This window comes from Pseudomyrmex gracilis, unplaced genomic scaffold (assembly GCF_002006095.1).
Source record: "Pseudomyrmex gracilis isolate BER0280 unplaced genomic scaffold, ASM200609v1 scaffold_57, whole genome shotgun sequence".
NCBI classification, from domain to species: domain Eukaryota; kingdom Metazoa; phylum Arthropoda; class Insecta; order Hymenoptera; family Formicidae; genus Pseudomyrmex; species Pseudomyrmex gracilis.
In genome coordinates this window covers 510,114-525,326 of record NW_018020641.1, presented here as the reverse complement: position 1 = coordinate 525,326, position 15,213 = coordinate 510,114, and the positions used below count along the sequence as shown (strand labels likewise).

The following is a 15,213-nucleotide window of genomic DNA, read 5'->3' as shown; positions in this document are numbered from 1 at the left end:
CTTATTTATTTCCTGTTGACAATTTCACGAGCGTTAAGTCTTAATAATTGTAAAATAACAAAAAAAATGAACAACAAATAAATAAGATCGACCTTTGACAGCAAGAAAAATTTTGATTGGCTGAATAGTTTCTCAATTCAACGAAGAGAGCGCTCGTTGGTTGGCGCGGAATATGATCCTTGTGAAATTCGAAAGGCGGTTTATTCAGTCAGTGTTACTTGTGCCGGACAGATCGTGCGCGCCTTCACGTAATGCAAGGCAGTTGTATGTATTCATCGCAAAAGTGAATTAAAAAACAAAGAACAAAAATTTCAAATTTGTTAACCAATTTTCAAATAATAAATTTCATTTATTCAAACGCTGCATTTTTGTAATTTGCATTGTAATTTCGCTAAAAGTGTCTTTCGCTTTGTAAGATCGTTCTTATTGTGCTCTGTGTGCGAGATAAAAGTCAATGTGTACTATTCTCTAGTGAAAACATTCGGGGACCATGTTTTGATCAGTAACGTTTGCGAATTTTCGCGTTATTAAAAAAAGTGACAATAAAATGCGAGGTCAAAGCGAATTTGCGTCGCTTCGACAAATTTTCGCGCAAAAAACTCGCGAGTGAACATTTCCACAATCATAAACTTACTTAATCGATTATTAATGACGAAACGACAGATTATGATTCGTTTATCTGCGAACGAATTTACGGCTGGGAAAATAACGTAAACACGCGGTCGTGCTTCACTAATGTTCAAAATTGTGCAAAACAATCTTTCAACTTCTATCTATCTCTGCATCGGTGCTTGCAATTAATTTCTCTTGAAAGACATTATTTTTTTACACGTTTTATAAATAATTTTATATCTTCTCCGAGAAAAGAAGTAATCTGCGCCCCCCGGAAAAAATCATTTTCGGACAGATTCATGAGAAAAAAAAAAATCTTGACCGAGTCAATTGCAAATCACTAGTCGAATTATAAAAATGACGATAAATTATTTGATTCGTTTGTTAACATTACTCGTCATCGTATATATTATTGCCGTTGTCGGCGAGCAGCGATTTATCGAAACGCCACCGCTCTATCAGCAAGTAAAGACCGACGAAGATGTATACTTGCGTTGCATCGTGGAGGACAAACGTGGTCACTGTTTTTGGAGAAAAGATCAGAAATCAGTGGTCGCACAACAGGGGAAATACGAGTGGACAAGCAATCCTACTAACGATTGCACTTTGTTAATTAGACAAGTCACTCTGCCTTTTGATGACGGTTTCTGGGAATGTCGTCATGTCAGTTTTAGCGATTTGGTTCAACAGGAATTATCGTCCGAACCGTCCCGATTAGTCGTAATGGGTGAGATATGAGCCGTTTTGTTTTTGTTTTTTTTTTAAAGTGGTATAAGTCCATTTTTGGAAAACAATGAGTTAAAATGATAGTTTTAGTAAGACATAATGTCCTCTTTTGAAAAAAAAACAAACAAACAAACAAAAATGGACTTATACCACTTTCAAAAACAACGACTCAATATAATCATTTTATCTTCAGCGAGACGTTGTTTTAATATGATTTCTAAATAAATAAAATTAATCATTAACTAATTATTAAATTTTTCAGTCAGAAAACTGTTTGACATATTAAAAGTGTAACGCAGTTGTTTTGTTTTTATAGAGTTTATATATAAGCAACATTATTAGCATATCTAATCGCGATCTTAAATATCCAATTAAAGCGCGCGAATTGTTTAAAAATATTGTGGATATTCCGCGAACATTGACCTCGAGTGATGCAATAAAACGCACAGAGCAGTCGTTGTGCTCTACTTTCCTGCAATTTTGCAATATCTGTGTTAATGGAAATTTGGTCGAGAGCTCTCTTAGCGACACACACATCGGTTCCTTTCCTTATAACAATTATCTTCTGATACACGGTCACCATAAATATTTCTCTAAGGTCGTAATAGAATAAGTAGTCGAGGCACAACAAAAGTGTCTCGGTCTACCTTATCTAAATGCATCTTAATGGATGTTGCAGTAAAACCGAGAAAACCTATCTTACAACACGAGGGTATTCCTTTAGACGCCGCCCTCACATTGAAAGACGGACAAAAAGTTACGATTTCTTGCGTTTCAAACTATGGAAACCCACCTGCTCTTCTCAAGTGGTAAGTCTGATATTCGGATTAAAGCGCATAAACAATTAGAAAATAAAGCGATATGCATCGCGATGTAGAACAATATATCAATATATATATATATATTATTCTCTTTTATTATTATTTTATACTATTATTCTTTTTCTTTTTTTTTTTTTGTATTTTTTGATTTGTGTGTATATCTATATTACTGATAAAAGAGACTCATGCTTAGTAATTTCTTTTTGAGATTCTTTAGTGTAATAAAAACAACAAAAAAAAAGGAAACGCGAGAGATAGAAAACAAATGTATTGAAAGATTTCGACCTTACACCAGATTACCTTCATGACGATTAAACGTGTTTATTTATCTCGCGCGACCTTTTGCCTGAAAGTAAAGGTAATATTGTTTTTAGATGATTGTTTGAACATTAGCCATACCTGCCGATATCTTTTTATGAACCTTAATTTTGTCGATTGAGTGAAAAAATTAGAATGAAAACAATTTACACTTCTCTGAAAAATTAGAATGAAAACAATTTACACTTCTTTGAATACACTTTATAAAGAGAGAGAGAGAGAAAGAGAGAGAAAATATTATCAAAAGGATTTAAGTTATAGATTTTTCCCGATTCTTTCGAATATTTACTTTAAGGTAAGATTGAAACGACATTTATTGTGTTAATATCTGGTTTTCGGATTTAATGAGATACAGTGTCAGGTCAGGTTGTTCTTGAAATACTGGACGAAGTGAAATGAAATGTTTACAAAACGTTGATATATATAAAAATGACATTAACGCTGTTCAAACTCGAAAACCATTTTCAGATATTAATCCAACACTCCGCAAAAGCATCAGATATCAGATATTAATGTGTTTTCGCTTCGCCAAACCGATCGCTATAGGAAATATAGAGAGAACGTTTTCAAATAGCGCTTTGGCGCAATAACGCCGCCGAGAAGCTGAGTAACGCGAGCACATTTATGCACATTCCTGCGTTTAACGCTCCGCACTTTGTTTTTCTTACTTCGCAGAAAATACGGCTGTTTTCAAACATGAGCATCGGCGCTTCGTACACGTACAGAGCTGATCCGCGAGAGAAGCTGCTGGTTCGGTGCAAGAAGCCGTAACGTTATGTTTATGCGGCGAAGGTCCGTTGAGGGATCGTCATTTTGGTTCACGGTCCGCTGAATTTAGCCGCACCTTATATATATCCTTTATATTCTTCCGATGTAAAACATCTGTTCTCTCTCCTTTCCCTCTCCCTCCGACCCCCGTCGATGGCACGCGCTTCTTTAGAAGACGCATGCTTCACTTGCGTTCTCGCTGAAAAAGAAACGCCCATCTTTTTCTTTAACTTGTAACGACACTTTCGTTATCGTTAACATCAGCGTTGCCGTGGAACTTGCCACACGTGACAAAAGTACGAGTCGTACCTCTCTATCTCTCTACTGCGTGACGTCACGTGTGGCAAGTTCCACGGCAACGCTGGTTAACATATCTATTTTTGTGATGTACTTTGCAGCGAAGATTCGTAACACATGCATTGTGCTTGTAAAACCTCTACGTTTTGGACTACGGATTAAGATTTTGAAATGGAGTTCAGTCGTTAGGGATTAAAATTGAAACAGAGTTCAGAAGGAAGCCAAATTTAACGTAAACTACGTTCTATTTGGTCGAGTTCCAGTCGCATTCCTAATATGTAGTCTAAGGGCTTGTTGATGCATGTGCGTTAAAAGTTATGGAGAACAGTCAGTGGGTGCAGGTCAGTGGGTGTAACTGAAACTTCGAACGGTAGCACATATGTGCAACACTCCCCCAACGAGATCATTGATGAATGGGCCCTTTGATAAAACACCACCAGCCCCGACCACCAGTTCCAACGGTTCCCCTGTTTTGCTTTAGAAGTGCGGCTTCTAAGAAAAACATAACGTTCAAAAGCATCATATTTCTCGCAAGTAACTTTTGTGCGGTCTTTATTTTTCAAGCTGTTCCGTTCAAGCTGGCCCGAATCTAATTAACTTTTTTCTACCGTTGGTTTTTTTTGTATTTATTTTCACAGATCGGTTTTTCTTTTATATATAGAAGATGATCGAAACTGAGATTTTGAGAGAAACACATTTCCGTTCGCGTTCCCACGCATTTGTTTGAGGTCACGATCCTAATGAAGAATTTCGTCCGGTGGAACTTGTCTGAAACAATATCGACCGCGCGCATTCTTTTACGACCAATAATGGCTACGCGGTTTAATGATCCCCGCCCGGTTTTCTTTTTCTTTGCGTTGCGGACACAGCCGTGCCGAGTATAATTATGTAGATTATAGCCATAGAAACGGAGAAACTAGCCGCGAGCGTAGTCCCGCCTGTGTGAATCACGCTGGAAAAGGGTACGGACCCTCCGCGGCGTTCTTCTTTTTTTTTTTTTTTAAATGAGAAGACCGACTTGTTCAGCGGAAACCGACGGATTATGTCAATCACTCGCGGAAACTTCGCAAAACTCCGTGACTGATTACAAAAGTCAAACTTCCTCTTGTTCGTCTTTTGCGTAACACAGCAACGAACTCTACGGGTCAAGTTAAGACATTAAATAATACTAATAATACACTAATAATAATAATAATGATAACAACACACGAAATAAGAAACAAGCGCTGATATAGATGTGCAATATTAATTATTAGCGTTTTTGATCGGTTGAATCGATCGATCGAAAACGCTGTATGTGTAGTCTTACTAAAAAGTGTTCATGTTTTCTGATATCTCTGAATATTAACTATTTTTAAACAGGTACATAGGAAATAACCAGATGGAATCTTTGGGAAACCAGAGCAACGTGCCGGAGGTAGACGATCAAAAGACTTCGGCGGCTCATAGTGTTTTGCAAGTGCGTGCTCGGAAAGAGTATCACGGTCTGCCGATTCGATGTTTAGCGGAACATCCAACAAGTACAATACCGGCTAGCACTGAAACGCGGCTAAACATTCAATGTACGTACAAGAATTGCAGGTGGCATATACAAATTTTCAGCATATAAAAATTTTCAGCATATACAAATTTTTAGCATGTAAAAATTTTTATTCAGAGAAGATTCTCGTTCTCAAAACTCAGAACAAATAATAATTAAAAATAATATTTTTCAATATTCTTTTCCGAAAAAAATATATACGTATTATATGTAAAAAATTATAAATATTCAAATTAATTTTTTTCGAATTATTTTATATATAAAAGTGTCAATTGTGAATTAAAAAACCGATTCAAGAAAAAACTATTTTAAGTTTTGATTTTCGTACTTTCTTATTAGACGTCCCAGAAGTGCGACTTGTGACAAATCCAGAACCGCTTACGACGGTTCCAGAAGATTTGGTGAGCTCTTTCAAACTCAAGTGTCTGGCAGATGCTAATCCTGCCGTGAGCATTAAATGGTACAAAGATTCGGTGCCAATAAGTGAATCATCGCTCGACGCCATGGCGCCGGCGTTATCACCGACACAAAGCAGAACAATGCAAGTGAACGATACCACATGGAGCGCGGAACTATCCTTTGATCCGATCAAGAGATATGATGCGGGTCTATACTCGTGCAAGGCGATCAACAAAATCGGTGAAAGCGTTCGCGCGAGTTACAGACTCGACGTACAATGTTCGTATAATTATATTGTTTACATGGTTCAATACATTTGCTATTCCTTTTGGTTCTTCTTTCTTCCGGAAATATTTTACGGTTCGCTTAACGTGCTTTTCTCGCGAAATACGCAACATTCCTCGCATATCTGCATCTCTACAATTATTTTAGCTTTGTTTTTCTCATAGATGGGCCGAAGCTAAAGAGAACAGACATGTATAATGTTTCCGAGATAATAGAAGAAACGGCGCTGTTGGATACTACGGTGGAGTCCTTTAATTGTCCCGAATTCGAAGCTAATCCGCCCGCTCAGTACAGATGGGTACATCTCCATGGCAGTTCGACAGATGCCATCGAAATTCACGTCCAAAATAAAAGCGGTGGTCGGCTTCTGCGTCTCGAGAACATTACGTGGTCTAATGAGGGAGAATACCGTTGCATCGCCTTTAACATAATCAACGGCTTTAAACGGGAACTCGCCAGTGACGTGCGTTACGTGCTGCATGTAACAGGACCGCCAAAGATACAAGGCAGACTGCTGGCCGACAAGAACTTCAGAGAGTCTATCGGATGGGCAGGCGAGTCCGTGCACAGACTCAAATCCCGATTTTGCTCACGACCCCCGCCAAAGTTGGTCGCTTGGCAATGGGGCAGTTCGCACATACGAGCTGGTATGAAAAGAAAGTTTGTCAGCTACTTTATATTTTTTATACGTATTTTCTCTTCTAAGCTTTTATCTTTTCTCAACGTAGGGGAGAATATCCAACCGAAATATGAGGCTCTGCCGCTGGAGCCTATCGTGGAAAACAAGATGGCAACCAACTGTTACTGGGCGAAACTAGATATTAAGGATTTGCAAAAAGAGGACGCTCGAATGTACACTCTGTTGGTGGAGAGTGAGAAAGGTCGGGATTCAACGAACATCAGACTGATAGTAAAAGATTCTACGGAGATGCGCATGACAGCCGCAGGCGTAGCGGTAGGTATGTTGATTTTGTTGGCGCTGATCTCCATCGGTGTGTATTCGCTGTTGAGAATACGACGTCGGCGATACCGCCAGAAAATAGTAGAAGAAGGCAGCATTGCGGCCGATGCTCTCTACGGTAATGGTGCGACAATGGATCGGCAAAAGTCCATCAATTTGTCTCACGTACAAACCATCGCGAGAAAACCCAGTCTGGACAGCAGTCAAGGCACGTATGATTACAGTCATATTGTAAAGCCTAAGGGTGCCATGAGTCCAGAAGCGCTGAAGGTTAGAAGAGCGCCAGCAGTTCTGCAACCACCTACCAAGGTGTAAATCTGCAAATTATGGATATATTTATTTCTTCCGTCTTCGATACAAAATATCATTCTGTTGTTTCTATTCATGTATCATTTTGCCATTGATGTTTATTTTTTAGTGTAAAAACACTCGTCACATTTTACTAAAAGTGAAGAGTGTGTAAAAATTCATATTTTTAATACAAATATTTGATTAAATATAAAAAAAATCGACGTTTTTATATATAATAAAATTATATATATATGTCGATATTTTTTATATTAATATTTGATATAAAAAGTCGAGACACACTTTTAACATAATGTAAGTATCTTTAAAAGACTGCTGTTGTTTTTATATCTTTATACTTGGTGACCAATTATTAATTTTTCTTCAATTTTCATGTTATTATTTATTGTCATGTTGTTCGTTATATTTTATTATAATAACATATATATATATATACATAAAAACCACACACACACACACACACACAGTAGCACTTTGTCTATTTGAAATAAAAGTACAATAGATATTGTATGAAGAAGTACTAGCGTACCAGCGCGCGCGAAATACAGTCCGCATCGTCGGTGCGGAACGAAGCGTGACTATAATAGCGGTTGCATCTCAGTGATTTTAATGGCGGTTGCGCGATGAGGTGGGATCGGCACAAAACTGGACCTCAGAGAAACTGTTAAGGAGTTTCGCGTATTTTGTTATACTCAAGCCAAAGTGCAACATAAGAAGTATTATATCTCTTTCAAACCAATGTGTTGCTTGTATTTTCAAACCAATATTATCACTTTTCATCTTACGCCCAAAGCAAACTGACTCAAGTAGCGAATAAGCATAAAAAGAATTTATTGTATGAAAACAGAAAAATTAAAAAATTATAAAAAACATTATTAAATAATGCATGTATTGTATATACATATATGTATACAATAGATATATGTGTATATATATATATATATATTGTATATATATATAACAGTATAGATAATAAAATGATATTAATAACCTTCCTACGATTTTAGCAATTCACCGTCCTGTTGATCCTGTTTCAAAATAGCAGTATGCATGGCTTTCAAAAATTTACACAATGTGGTCCTGTGACTGGACAAGTGAAGAGCATGTGCTAGAAATGGTATTTTTCTTAAGGTACGACCAGTCAGACCTTCACTCTCACGACTGAGTTCTAATAGTTTTAAACTGTTTTTGGTGTTTATATCTTCTGTGTAACCAACCAGCTTCAACTGCGATAGGTCGTATACGTGTTCATGCTCTAGAATTCCAGCCTGAAAAATATATAAGAAATATAGGTATTTAAACATGCATAAATCTCGTAACTCGTCCTTCGTACGATCTCGAACAAGATTCTACGTACTCTCATTAATTCTTTTAGACACGAATAATAAATATTATAAATAGCAACTTCGGACGGGTATCCGAGATACTGCTTTATGTCTGCCCGATCAACAAACGCAAGGTCTATGGCTTCCGTCATGTTGCTTGTAGTCAAGATCAAAACGTTCGGATATCGCTTAATTTGATCCAATTGCGTGAGCAATGCGTTCACAACGCGGATAGAATCAGACGGTTCGGCCCCGTTGCTGCACAATTTACGCGCGTGTGCTAACGACTCTACTTCGTCAATCAGAATGCAAATCAATGCTTTTTCATTTTGAACCATGCTCCTTATTTCGTCGAAGAGCTTCATCACGAGTTTTCCACTCTGCAACAAGATACAAAGATGTTTACAATGTCGGTTTTATCAATTTCTTATTTTCATAAAGTATTTCTTTTTACATATTTATTTGTAACAAAAAAATATATATATAAATAACAAATATATACGTACCTCAGAAAACCATTTTGAAAATAAACTATGACTGTTGATCTCAATGAATTCTCCGTGAGTAAAACGATCTCCCATACGAATACAGGCTTTCTGAGCTAATGCTTTACACATACTAGTCTTGCCTGTACCTGGGGGACCATGCAACAATATGACTTTATTCCAGCTTATAATGTTAGAATTAACAGCAAGATCAGAAAATAACATTGTTGTTTCCACAAAACGCAATAACTAAAAACAGATAAAGAAATAACATAGCAGAAATTAAAAAATCTTTCTATATTTGTAAAAAACTTACTGTATTATATCATAAGAAATTTACTAACGTTATTCTTTATATCACAATCATAATACAAATTTTCCCACATGTAGTGAAATTCTTGTGCAGGTAACAGCCAGTGAGAAGCAACTGATAATTCATCAGAATCACTTTGTATTGTTTCTGTAGCAGCACCTTCTTCTGTCAATCTATAGATGTAATATTTGATAGTGGATCCTTCAACTTTAAAGTTTCCTCTCTAATAAACAAATAAAATTTACGTGCAAGTTTACATAAAAATATTTATTGAATTAAATTCATAATAGTTTTTGAAAGGAAAAAATTAGTACAAAAAATCTACAACTTACCTCTGAATAATCAGATGAACATATGATGGATTCAACATGCTCCTGTACCACTGGACTCACAAAATCTTTGCCATGCTGTATGATGTCCAAAGATATTTTTCCCAATAATTTTAACTCTGCATCCACTGCCACTTGAATCAATGAATTTGCCAAAGTGCTGAAGTAATAAACATAAATGAATTATTTATTCAATACTAAATTGTAAATGTGATAAAAATTAACATAAATTATACCATATTACTTATGAACAATGAGTTTGACAATGAACACAATACCTGTTGGCATGTTGACATATTTCCACATGTAACACGTTCTCTTCATTCATTTTTTTTGTTTCGATTGACAAAGTACTGTGACAATTTACAAGACAACACGAAACAATCACTCGTGCATTAGACACAATAGATTTCAAATGTTTGAAATTTTACTTCTATTCCTTTATGTGAAACTTCGCTCTTTATGTCACTGTGTGTCTCCTTTGGTCTTCTTTTTTACATGTCAATACACGTCAATCGTCTCGAAAAGAAACACAATACACACTCTGTATTGCGTGTTGAATTCAAACTTTAAAGTCGTTTGAATCATGAAGCAAAGAAAAGTGAGATCTGCTGTCGATAAATGCTCTTTCTACACTCTTAAGTTTTTTTCTTTCTCTTTCAAATCAAAATTGTGTAGCTATTTTGTGTTTAGTGCAGAAAGTGTAACATATGGTATGAAGGTACCTCTGAAAGCTGATAAAAGTTGCATTCCGTTATTTACTGTCAGTACTGAAAATGTACAGTTTATGTGACAGATAAATTATATATTTTCAGTATTGACAGTTTGGCAGTGAATTTTCTGAGAGTGGTCTATGAAAGAAATTGTAATAGCAGAGAGAAGCGTGACAGCGGCCAGGCCCATAAGAAAATGTGTAATCACATTTCCGCTCCGGAAAATCTACTCTAAACTAGCGCATGTCCACGGGTGGTGCACATTGAAACTACGCAGCCATGTCCACAAGCGACATGTCGATACGTACGCTATGTTCAAACGTAAACATGGTTCTATCCCGTGGAATGTCGGTTTACAAGATCTCTATAGTCGGTATCCAATATCTACTGGTCGCGAAACGCAAATAGAAATTGAAGGTCTCGCGAAATTGATCAATCATGTTGTTGAATTGATTCATTTAATTGACTAATGCAATTAGTCACTTTCATGAGACCTGCGACTTGCGTTTGCTAGTGTAGAACGAGCTTTTTATGCGCACTGTTCCGCGACTAGATTCTGTCTTGTGCAAGAGTAAATGTTGTTAAACAAAGTAGGTGCGTGTCACTAAACTAAACGCCGAAAAACGTGTTCACTAACTACACGATTATAAGATAACTATAGTGATATAAAATATATGAAACATTCTTTGTGTCGAAACAAAAACTCACATACATTTTTAGCATACATTTTTTAACAGATTGGGCAGACACAAAGCAATACAATCTTAAAACCTATTATTCTATGAAAAAAGTAAATGCAAAAAAATTGTATCAAGTATGATACAATGCTCCAGATGCTGAAAGACAGAGACAGAAGGGAAAGCATCTGTCTCGCTCTTGGTTTTGGCGTATGGACTAGCTTAGTTCGGTCCTTTGAGCCATATATGCATCAAAACCACTCAGGCCTGTTCTACAATACAGTCGTAAGCTGTAAGTCGCAAGAAATAGAGCAATTACAGATAAATTACAGAAGAATAATCGATTGTGATCGGTCAATTTCTTACGACTTACGGCTTACGACTGTATTGTAGAATAGGCCTTCCGAATGCAACTTAAATTCTCTTATTAGGCCGCGGTCCGTTTCGTGCTTAAGCGCGCATTTATCTATAGTATACGTGACATATACTACAAATAAATGCGCGATCAAGCATAAAACGGATCGCACGCAGCCTTACAAGCTCTGTTGTTCGGTTATTACTGGCAGTACTGAAAGATCTATAGTATACGTGACATGAATCTATAGATTTTCAGTACTGCCAGCAAAAAACGAATACAGCCACATACACATATATTTTATCTGAATATATTTTTTATTTTTAGGTAAATTTTTCTATTTAAAAAATTATATAATGCTGACAATTTACATTTATTATGTATAGAAAGTAATTGTGCTAATCATATGTTGAATGAACGAAATTGTGAACTTGGTTCTTTTTGAACGAACCATTTGTCAGTACTTGGATTAATAACCGTTCAACCGTTGAATTCTGCTAAACTGAACGCTTTATAACGCATTTAGTCTGTTTGAAAAATCTGTGAATTCTTGTTAATACTTCAAGTTTTACAATATGAACAATTCATCAATTTCGTCATCTGTCTTATCTTTTAATGAACCGTATACGGAGGAACAAGAAATGGCACTTTATAAGAGTATAAAAATGGTTAGATTAAGTTAGAGGTTAAATAAAAGTGAAAGGATTGGTATATTATATATACCAAATTATAAAATCCTAACTTACAATGAAATATAATCTATAGTACTTGCATTTATTGCAGAATCTACAAGATATTCAAAACGACACGTTTAATATCAATTTGAACTTCAAAAATATACAAAAAGAACTGCACATCTCAAGTTCATTGATAAAAGCGATTGAAAAACAGAATCCAGTTGACACATCCGAAGCCGAAACCAGCTCCGAGTCTTGAATTATAATACTTTGAATATTTTTTATCTTATTAATATCTTATTAACAAAATTATGTTATCTCTTATCACATTTGTAGTTCTTCTCTCATTGCTGTGGTAAGTAGTATATACAATCTTTTCTTTTGTAACTTTCATTCTTTTTTATTTTTACTTTGCATGTAATAATTTTTATCGCGCTGCTAATTATATACCGTATTCTGTTTGCACAAGATTTACAATTTTAAAAGAAAGTTATTTACATCATGTGATAAACTGTGATAATTTGCGCGTTTCCGATACGCTACCGTTTCGCATAGCAACATATTTTCGTCACCGTCAGTAAGCGATGAAATATATATCGTGAAGGGTCTTATCTTCATAATTTGCTGATTGAATCATTTAAGTCTCAACTCTCTTCATGCGTACAGTTTGCTCTTGAGTTCACCTTCACCAGTTACGCTGTCGTTCCAAGATTCATCCTATAATAATTTGTGTTTGTTAAATACAAATTGTGGATAAAACTTTGTTTTAAGAGATAACATCTAGATATAAATTTTAATTAAAAAAAAATTTCACCAAATTTATCCTGGCATACAAAGGACAAGCATGGCTACGACAATGCAAGGAAGTGTCACAACTACAACGTGGGGTTCGGTAAATGGTCAGGAAGTGAAAAAGTTTACCCTGAAAAATCAAGCTGGTCAGGAAGTGGATGTTATATCATATGGTGCAACAATAACATCCATCAGGACACCAGATAAGGAGGGTAACGTAGCAGATGTTGTGCTTGGTTTTGATGATATCAAAGGTAATTTTGAAAAACTGTTTTATTTATATAATATATAGAGAAAAAAACGATAAAAAAGTAAACCAAAACTTTTTACAAAAATATTAAAAGTTTAATACACATTAATAATATTTGCAGTATTTAGAACATTTTTATATATGTAAAAAGTAAATTGAAATGAGAGTTGAGGTCTGAATAAGTCATGTAATCATATCTTAGGATACCTGTCGTCAAATAATCCGTATTTCGGTGCCACCGTCGGACGAGTTGCAAATCGTATCGGCAAAGCAAGCTTTGTCGTAGATGGCCAACGTTACAATGTATCGAAAAATATAGGCGAGAATAGTCTTCACGGCGGTACTCGCGGATGGAGTATGAAGGTGTGGAATGCGACAGTTGAGGGCAATTCCGTGGTCATGACCTTGATCAGTCCCGATGGCGACGAAGGCTATCCAGGGGAAGTGAAAGCAAAAGTTATCTTCCAATTGTGCGACAATGGAGAACTACGTATAGAGATGCAGGCTACATCTAAAAAAGCTACTCCGATCAATTTGACGAATCACAGCTACTTCAATCTTGCTGGACATGTATGTATACACACAAGTTTGTTATCTCGAACATGATGACTACTTTCCTATACCTATACTTCGAATGCGATAAGTAATCAACTGTGTGATCAGATCACTGTTTGTAAATAATTTATTTTCTTTCCAGACCACAAACGCAACAGAGTTGTACAAACACGTGTTCACGATGAATGCAGATCGTTGGACTGTTACAGACGCGGAAAGCATTCCCACCGGCGAGCTTAGGCCTGTTAAAGATAGCATTATGGATCTTAGAAACTCCACCGTTCTAGGTGACGTTATTAATGAAGTACCAGGCGGAGGTTATGATTACAATTTCTGTTTGCCGGAACCGCATGATCACAAAAAGGTCAGCTTTGTTGCTAAGGTGCTGCATCCGTCTTCGGGACGTCTTTTGGAAGTGCATTCGAATCAGCCGGGTGTGCAGTTATATACTTCCAATTTTCTACCCGAAAAAAATGACACAGGTGTTCTGGGCAAATTATCAGCATCATATTTCAAACATGCCGCTTTCTGCTTGGAAACACAAAATTATCCCGATGCCGTAAATCATGTAAGTTTTTTTCAATCTTCAACTATTTTGCCGTTAGTTTGTATATATAAATATCTGTCTTTATAATTCATTGTATACGAAACAGAATAATAATACCATATAAAAGAATATCTGTAATAAAATCAGACTTAGAAAGTTGGATAGTAAATCTTTCAAATTATATCACCGATTCACTAGAATATTATTCTGCTATATCATATATACATACTTGCAGATTAGATCAAATAAGAATAATTAAATGTTTTACAGGAAAATTTTCCAAACAGCATATTACGACCAGGCGATACGTACAATCACACTGTAATATACAAATTTGGAGTGGAAATTTAAAATCTATTCCCTGCTGCATTCTTCAGAGTAAACTGGAAGAATTTATATAATAATAATACAAATATTAAAGAAGAATCTGTCTATTAATGCTCTTTTGTAATTGCAACTATATTAAATATTTTTTATGTACATTAATAATTAAAATTTTTTTCTTTAAAATACCACACTATATAAAACTTGTTTACACATTGCTATAGCAGGAATAATTTACAAACAATGATGCAATACACTATGCACCTATAGATTAACTTGAAGACAACGATGGCGAAAGGTTAACTTCTAAAGGATTGTGTTTCTTTTTGGTGGTTGAGGAATCAATGTTTTGCAATAATCGTTCCTGTCTTTGCTGCGTGATCGGTGCTGTTGCTGGTGTGTAACGATCAGATATCCATCCCTCCACATTGTATCCAATAAATCCAATAAGACCCACAAACGGAATTGTAATGTATTTACCAAATTGACCTAGCGATCTCACTATTAAAGGCCACATTTTCCTGAATGTGGAAGCTTCAATATGTAAATATAAAGCTAGTGTTAGTGTCGTTTTCTATAAAAATTGACACATATAAGCCATCATGCATATATAAATGTCAAAAATATGCGTTAACCTAACATATTTACGTACAGTAACTAAAACCGGTTCACTCTTCGTCTTTCGAGACTGATTTTGATGATTTTATGTTCACTCAATCCGTTTCTGTACAAAACGAAAGATTCTGGCAGAAAAAAGCGTTGTTCTGTCCTGTCAAGCAAATAATTAAGTCTTAAAATTGAGAAATTTTAAGGTTAGAAAATCTATCATATCGAC

General features: G+C 35.8%; 3 protein-coding genes across 8 annotated transcripts; 2 read left to right on the top strand and 1 right to left on the bottom strand.

Annotated features, from left to right (window-relative positions):
* Window positions 1-227: 227 nt before the first annotated feature.
* On the top strand, window positions 228-7,234 carry LOC109853973 (hemicentin-1-like). The gene is made up of 6 exons (XM_020426599.1): window positions 228-1,339; window positions 2,018-2,147; window positions 4,905-5,104; window positions 5,422-5,760; window positions 5,931-6,413; window positions 6,495-7,234. The coding sequence occupies exons 1-6, from the start codon at window positions 970-972 to the stop codon at window positions 7,040-7,042; spliced, it is 2,070 nt and encodes a 689-aa protein (XP_020282188.1). The 5' UTR covers window positions 228-969; the 3' UTR covers window positions 7,043-7,234.
* On the bottom strand, window positions 6,960-10,430 carry LOC109853974 (pachytene checkpoint protein 2 homolog). Of its 4 annotated transcripts, none has more exons than XM_020426601.1 (7): window positions 9,767-10,430; window positions 9,492-9,648; window positions 9,191-9,382; window positions 8,868-9,095; window positions 8,394-8,741; window positions 8,028-8,304; window positions 6,960-7,044 (listed from the first exon to the last, which is right to left on the bottom strand). In XM_020426601.1, exons 1-6 carry the CDS (start codon window positions 9,814-9,816, stop codon window positions 8,032-8,034), a joined length of 1,248 nt encoding a protein of 415 aa, XP_020282190.1. In that variant the 5' UTR covers window positions 9,817-10,430; the 3' UTR covers window positions 6,960-7,044; window positions 8,028-8,031. The 4 variants fall into 4 exon arrangements, with proteins under 4 accessions (XP_020282190.1, XP_020282191.1, XP_020282193.1 ...); XM_020426602.1 differs by lacking the exon at window positions 6,960-7,044 and adding an exon at window positions 7,462-7,697; XM_020426604.1 differs by lacking the exon at window positions 6,960-7,044 and having other exon boundaries at window positions 7,957-8,304; window positions 9,767-10,099; window positions 10,214-10,430.
* A 286-nt stretch (window positions 10,431-10,716) lies between these two features.
* Window positions 10,717-14,534, top strand: LOC109853976 (aldose 1-epimerase-like). 3 transcript variants are annotated; one of them, XM_020426607.1, is made up of 6 exons: window positions 10,717-10,795; window positions 12,017-12,265; window positions 12,748-12,956; window positions 13,155-13,522; window positions 13,650-14,075; window positions 14,325-14,534. In XM_020426607.1, the coding sequence occupies exons 2-6, from the start codon at window positions 12,222-12,224 to the stop codon at window positions 14,403-14,405; spliced, it is 1,128 nt and encodes a 375-aa protein (XP_020282196.1). In that variant the 5' UTR covers window positions 10,717-10,795; window positions 12,017-12,221; the 3' UTR covers window positions 14,406-14,534. The 3 variants fall into 3 exon arrangements, with proteins under 3 accessions (XP_020282196.1, XP_020282197.1, XP_020282195.1); XM_020426608.1 differs by lacking the exon at window positions 10,717-10,795 and adding an exon at window positions 11,536-11,560; XM_020426606.1 differs by lacking the exon at window positions 10,717-10,795 and adding an exon at window positions 11,608-11,901.
* Window positions 14,535-15,213: the final 679 nt, after the last annotated feature.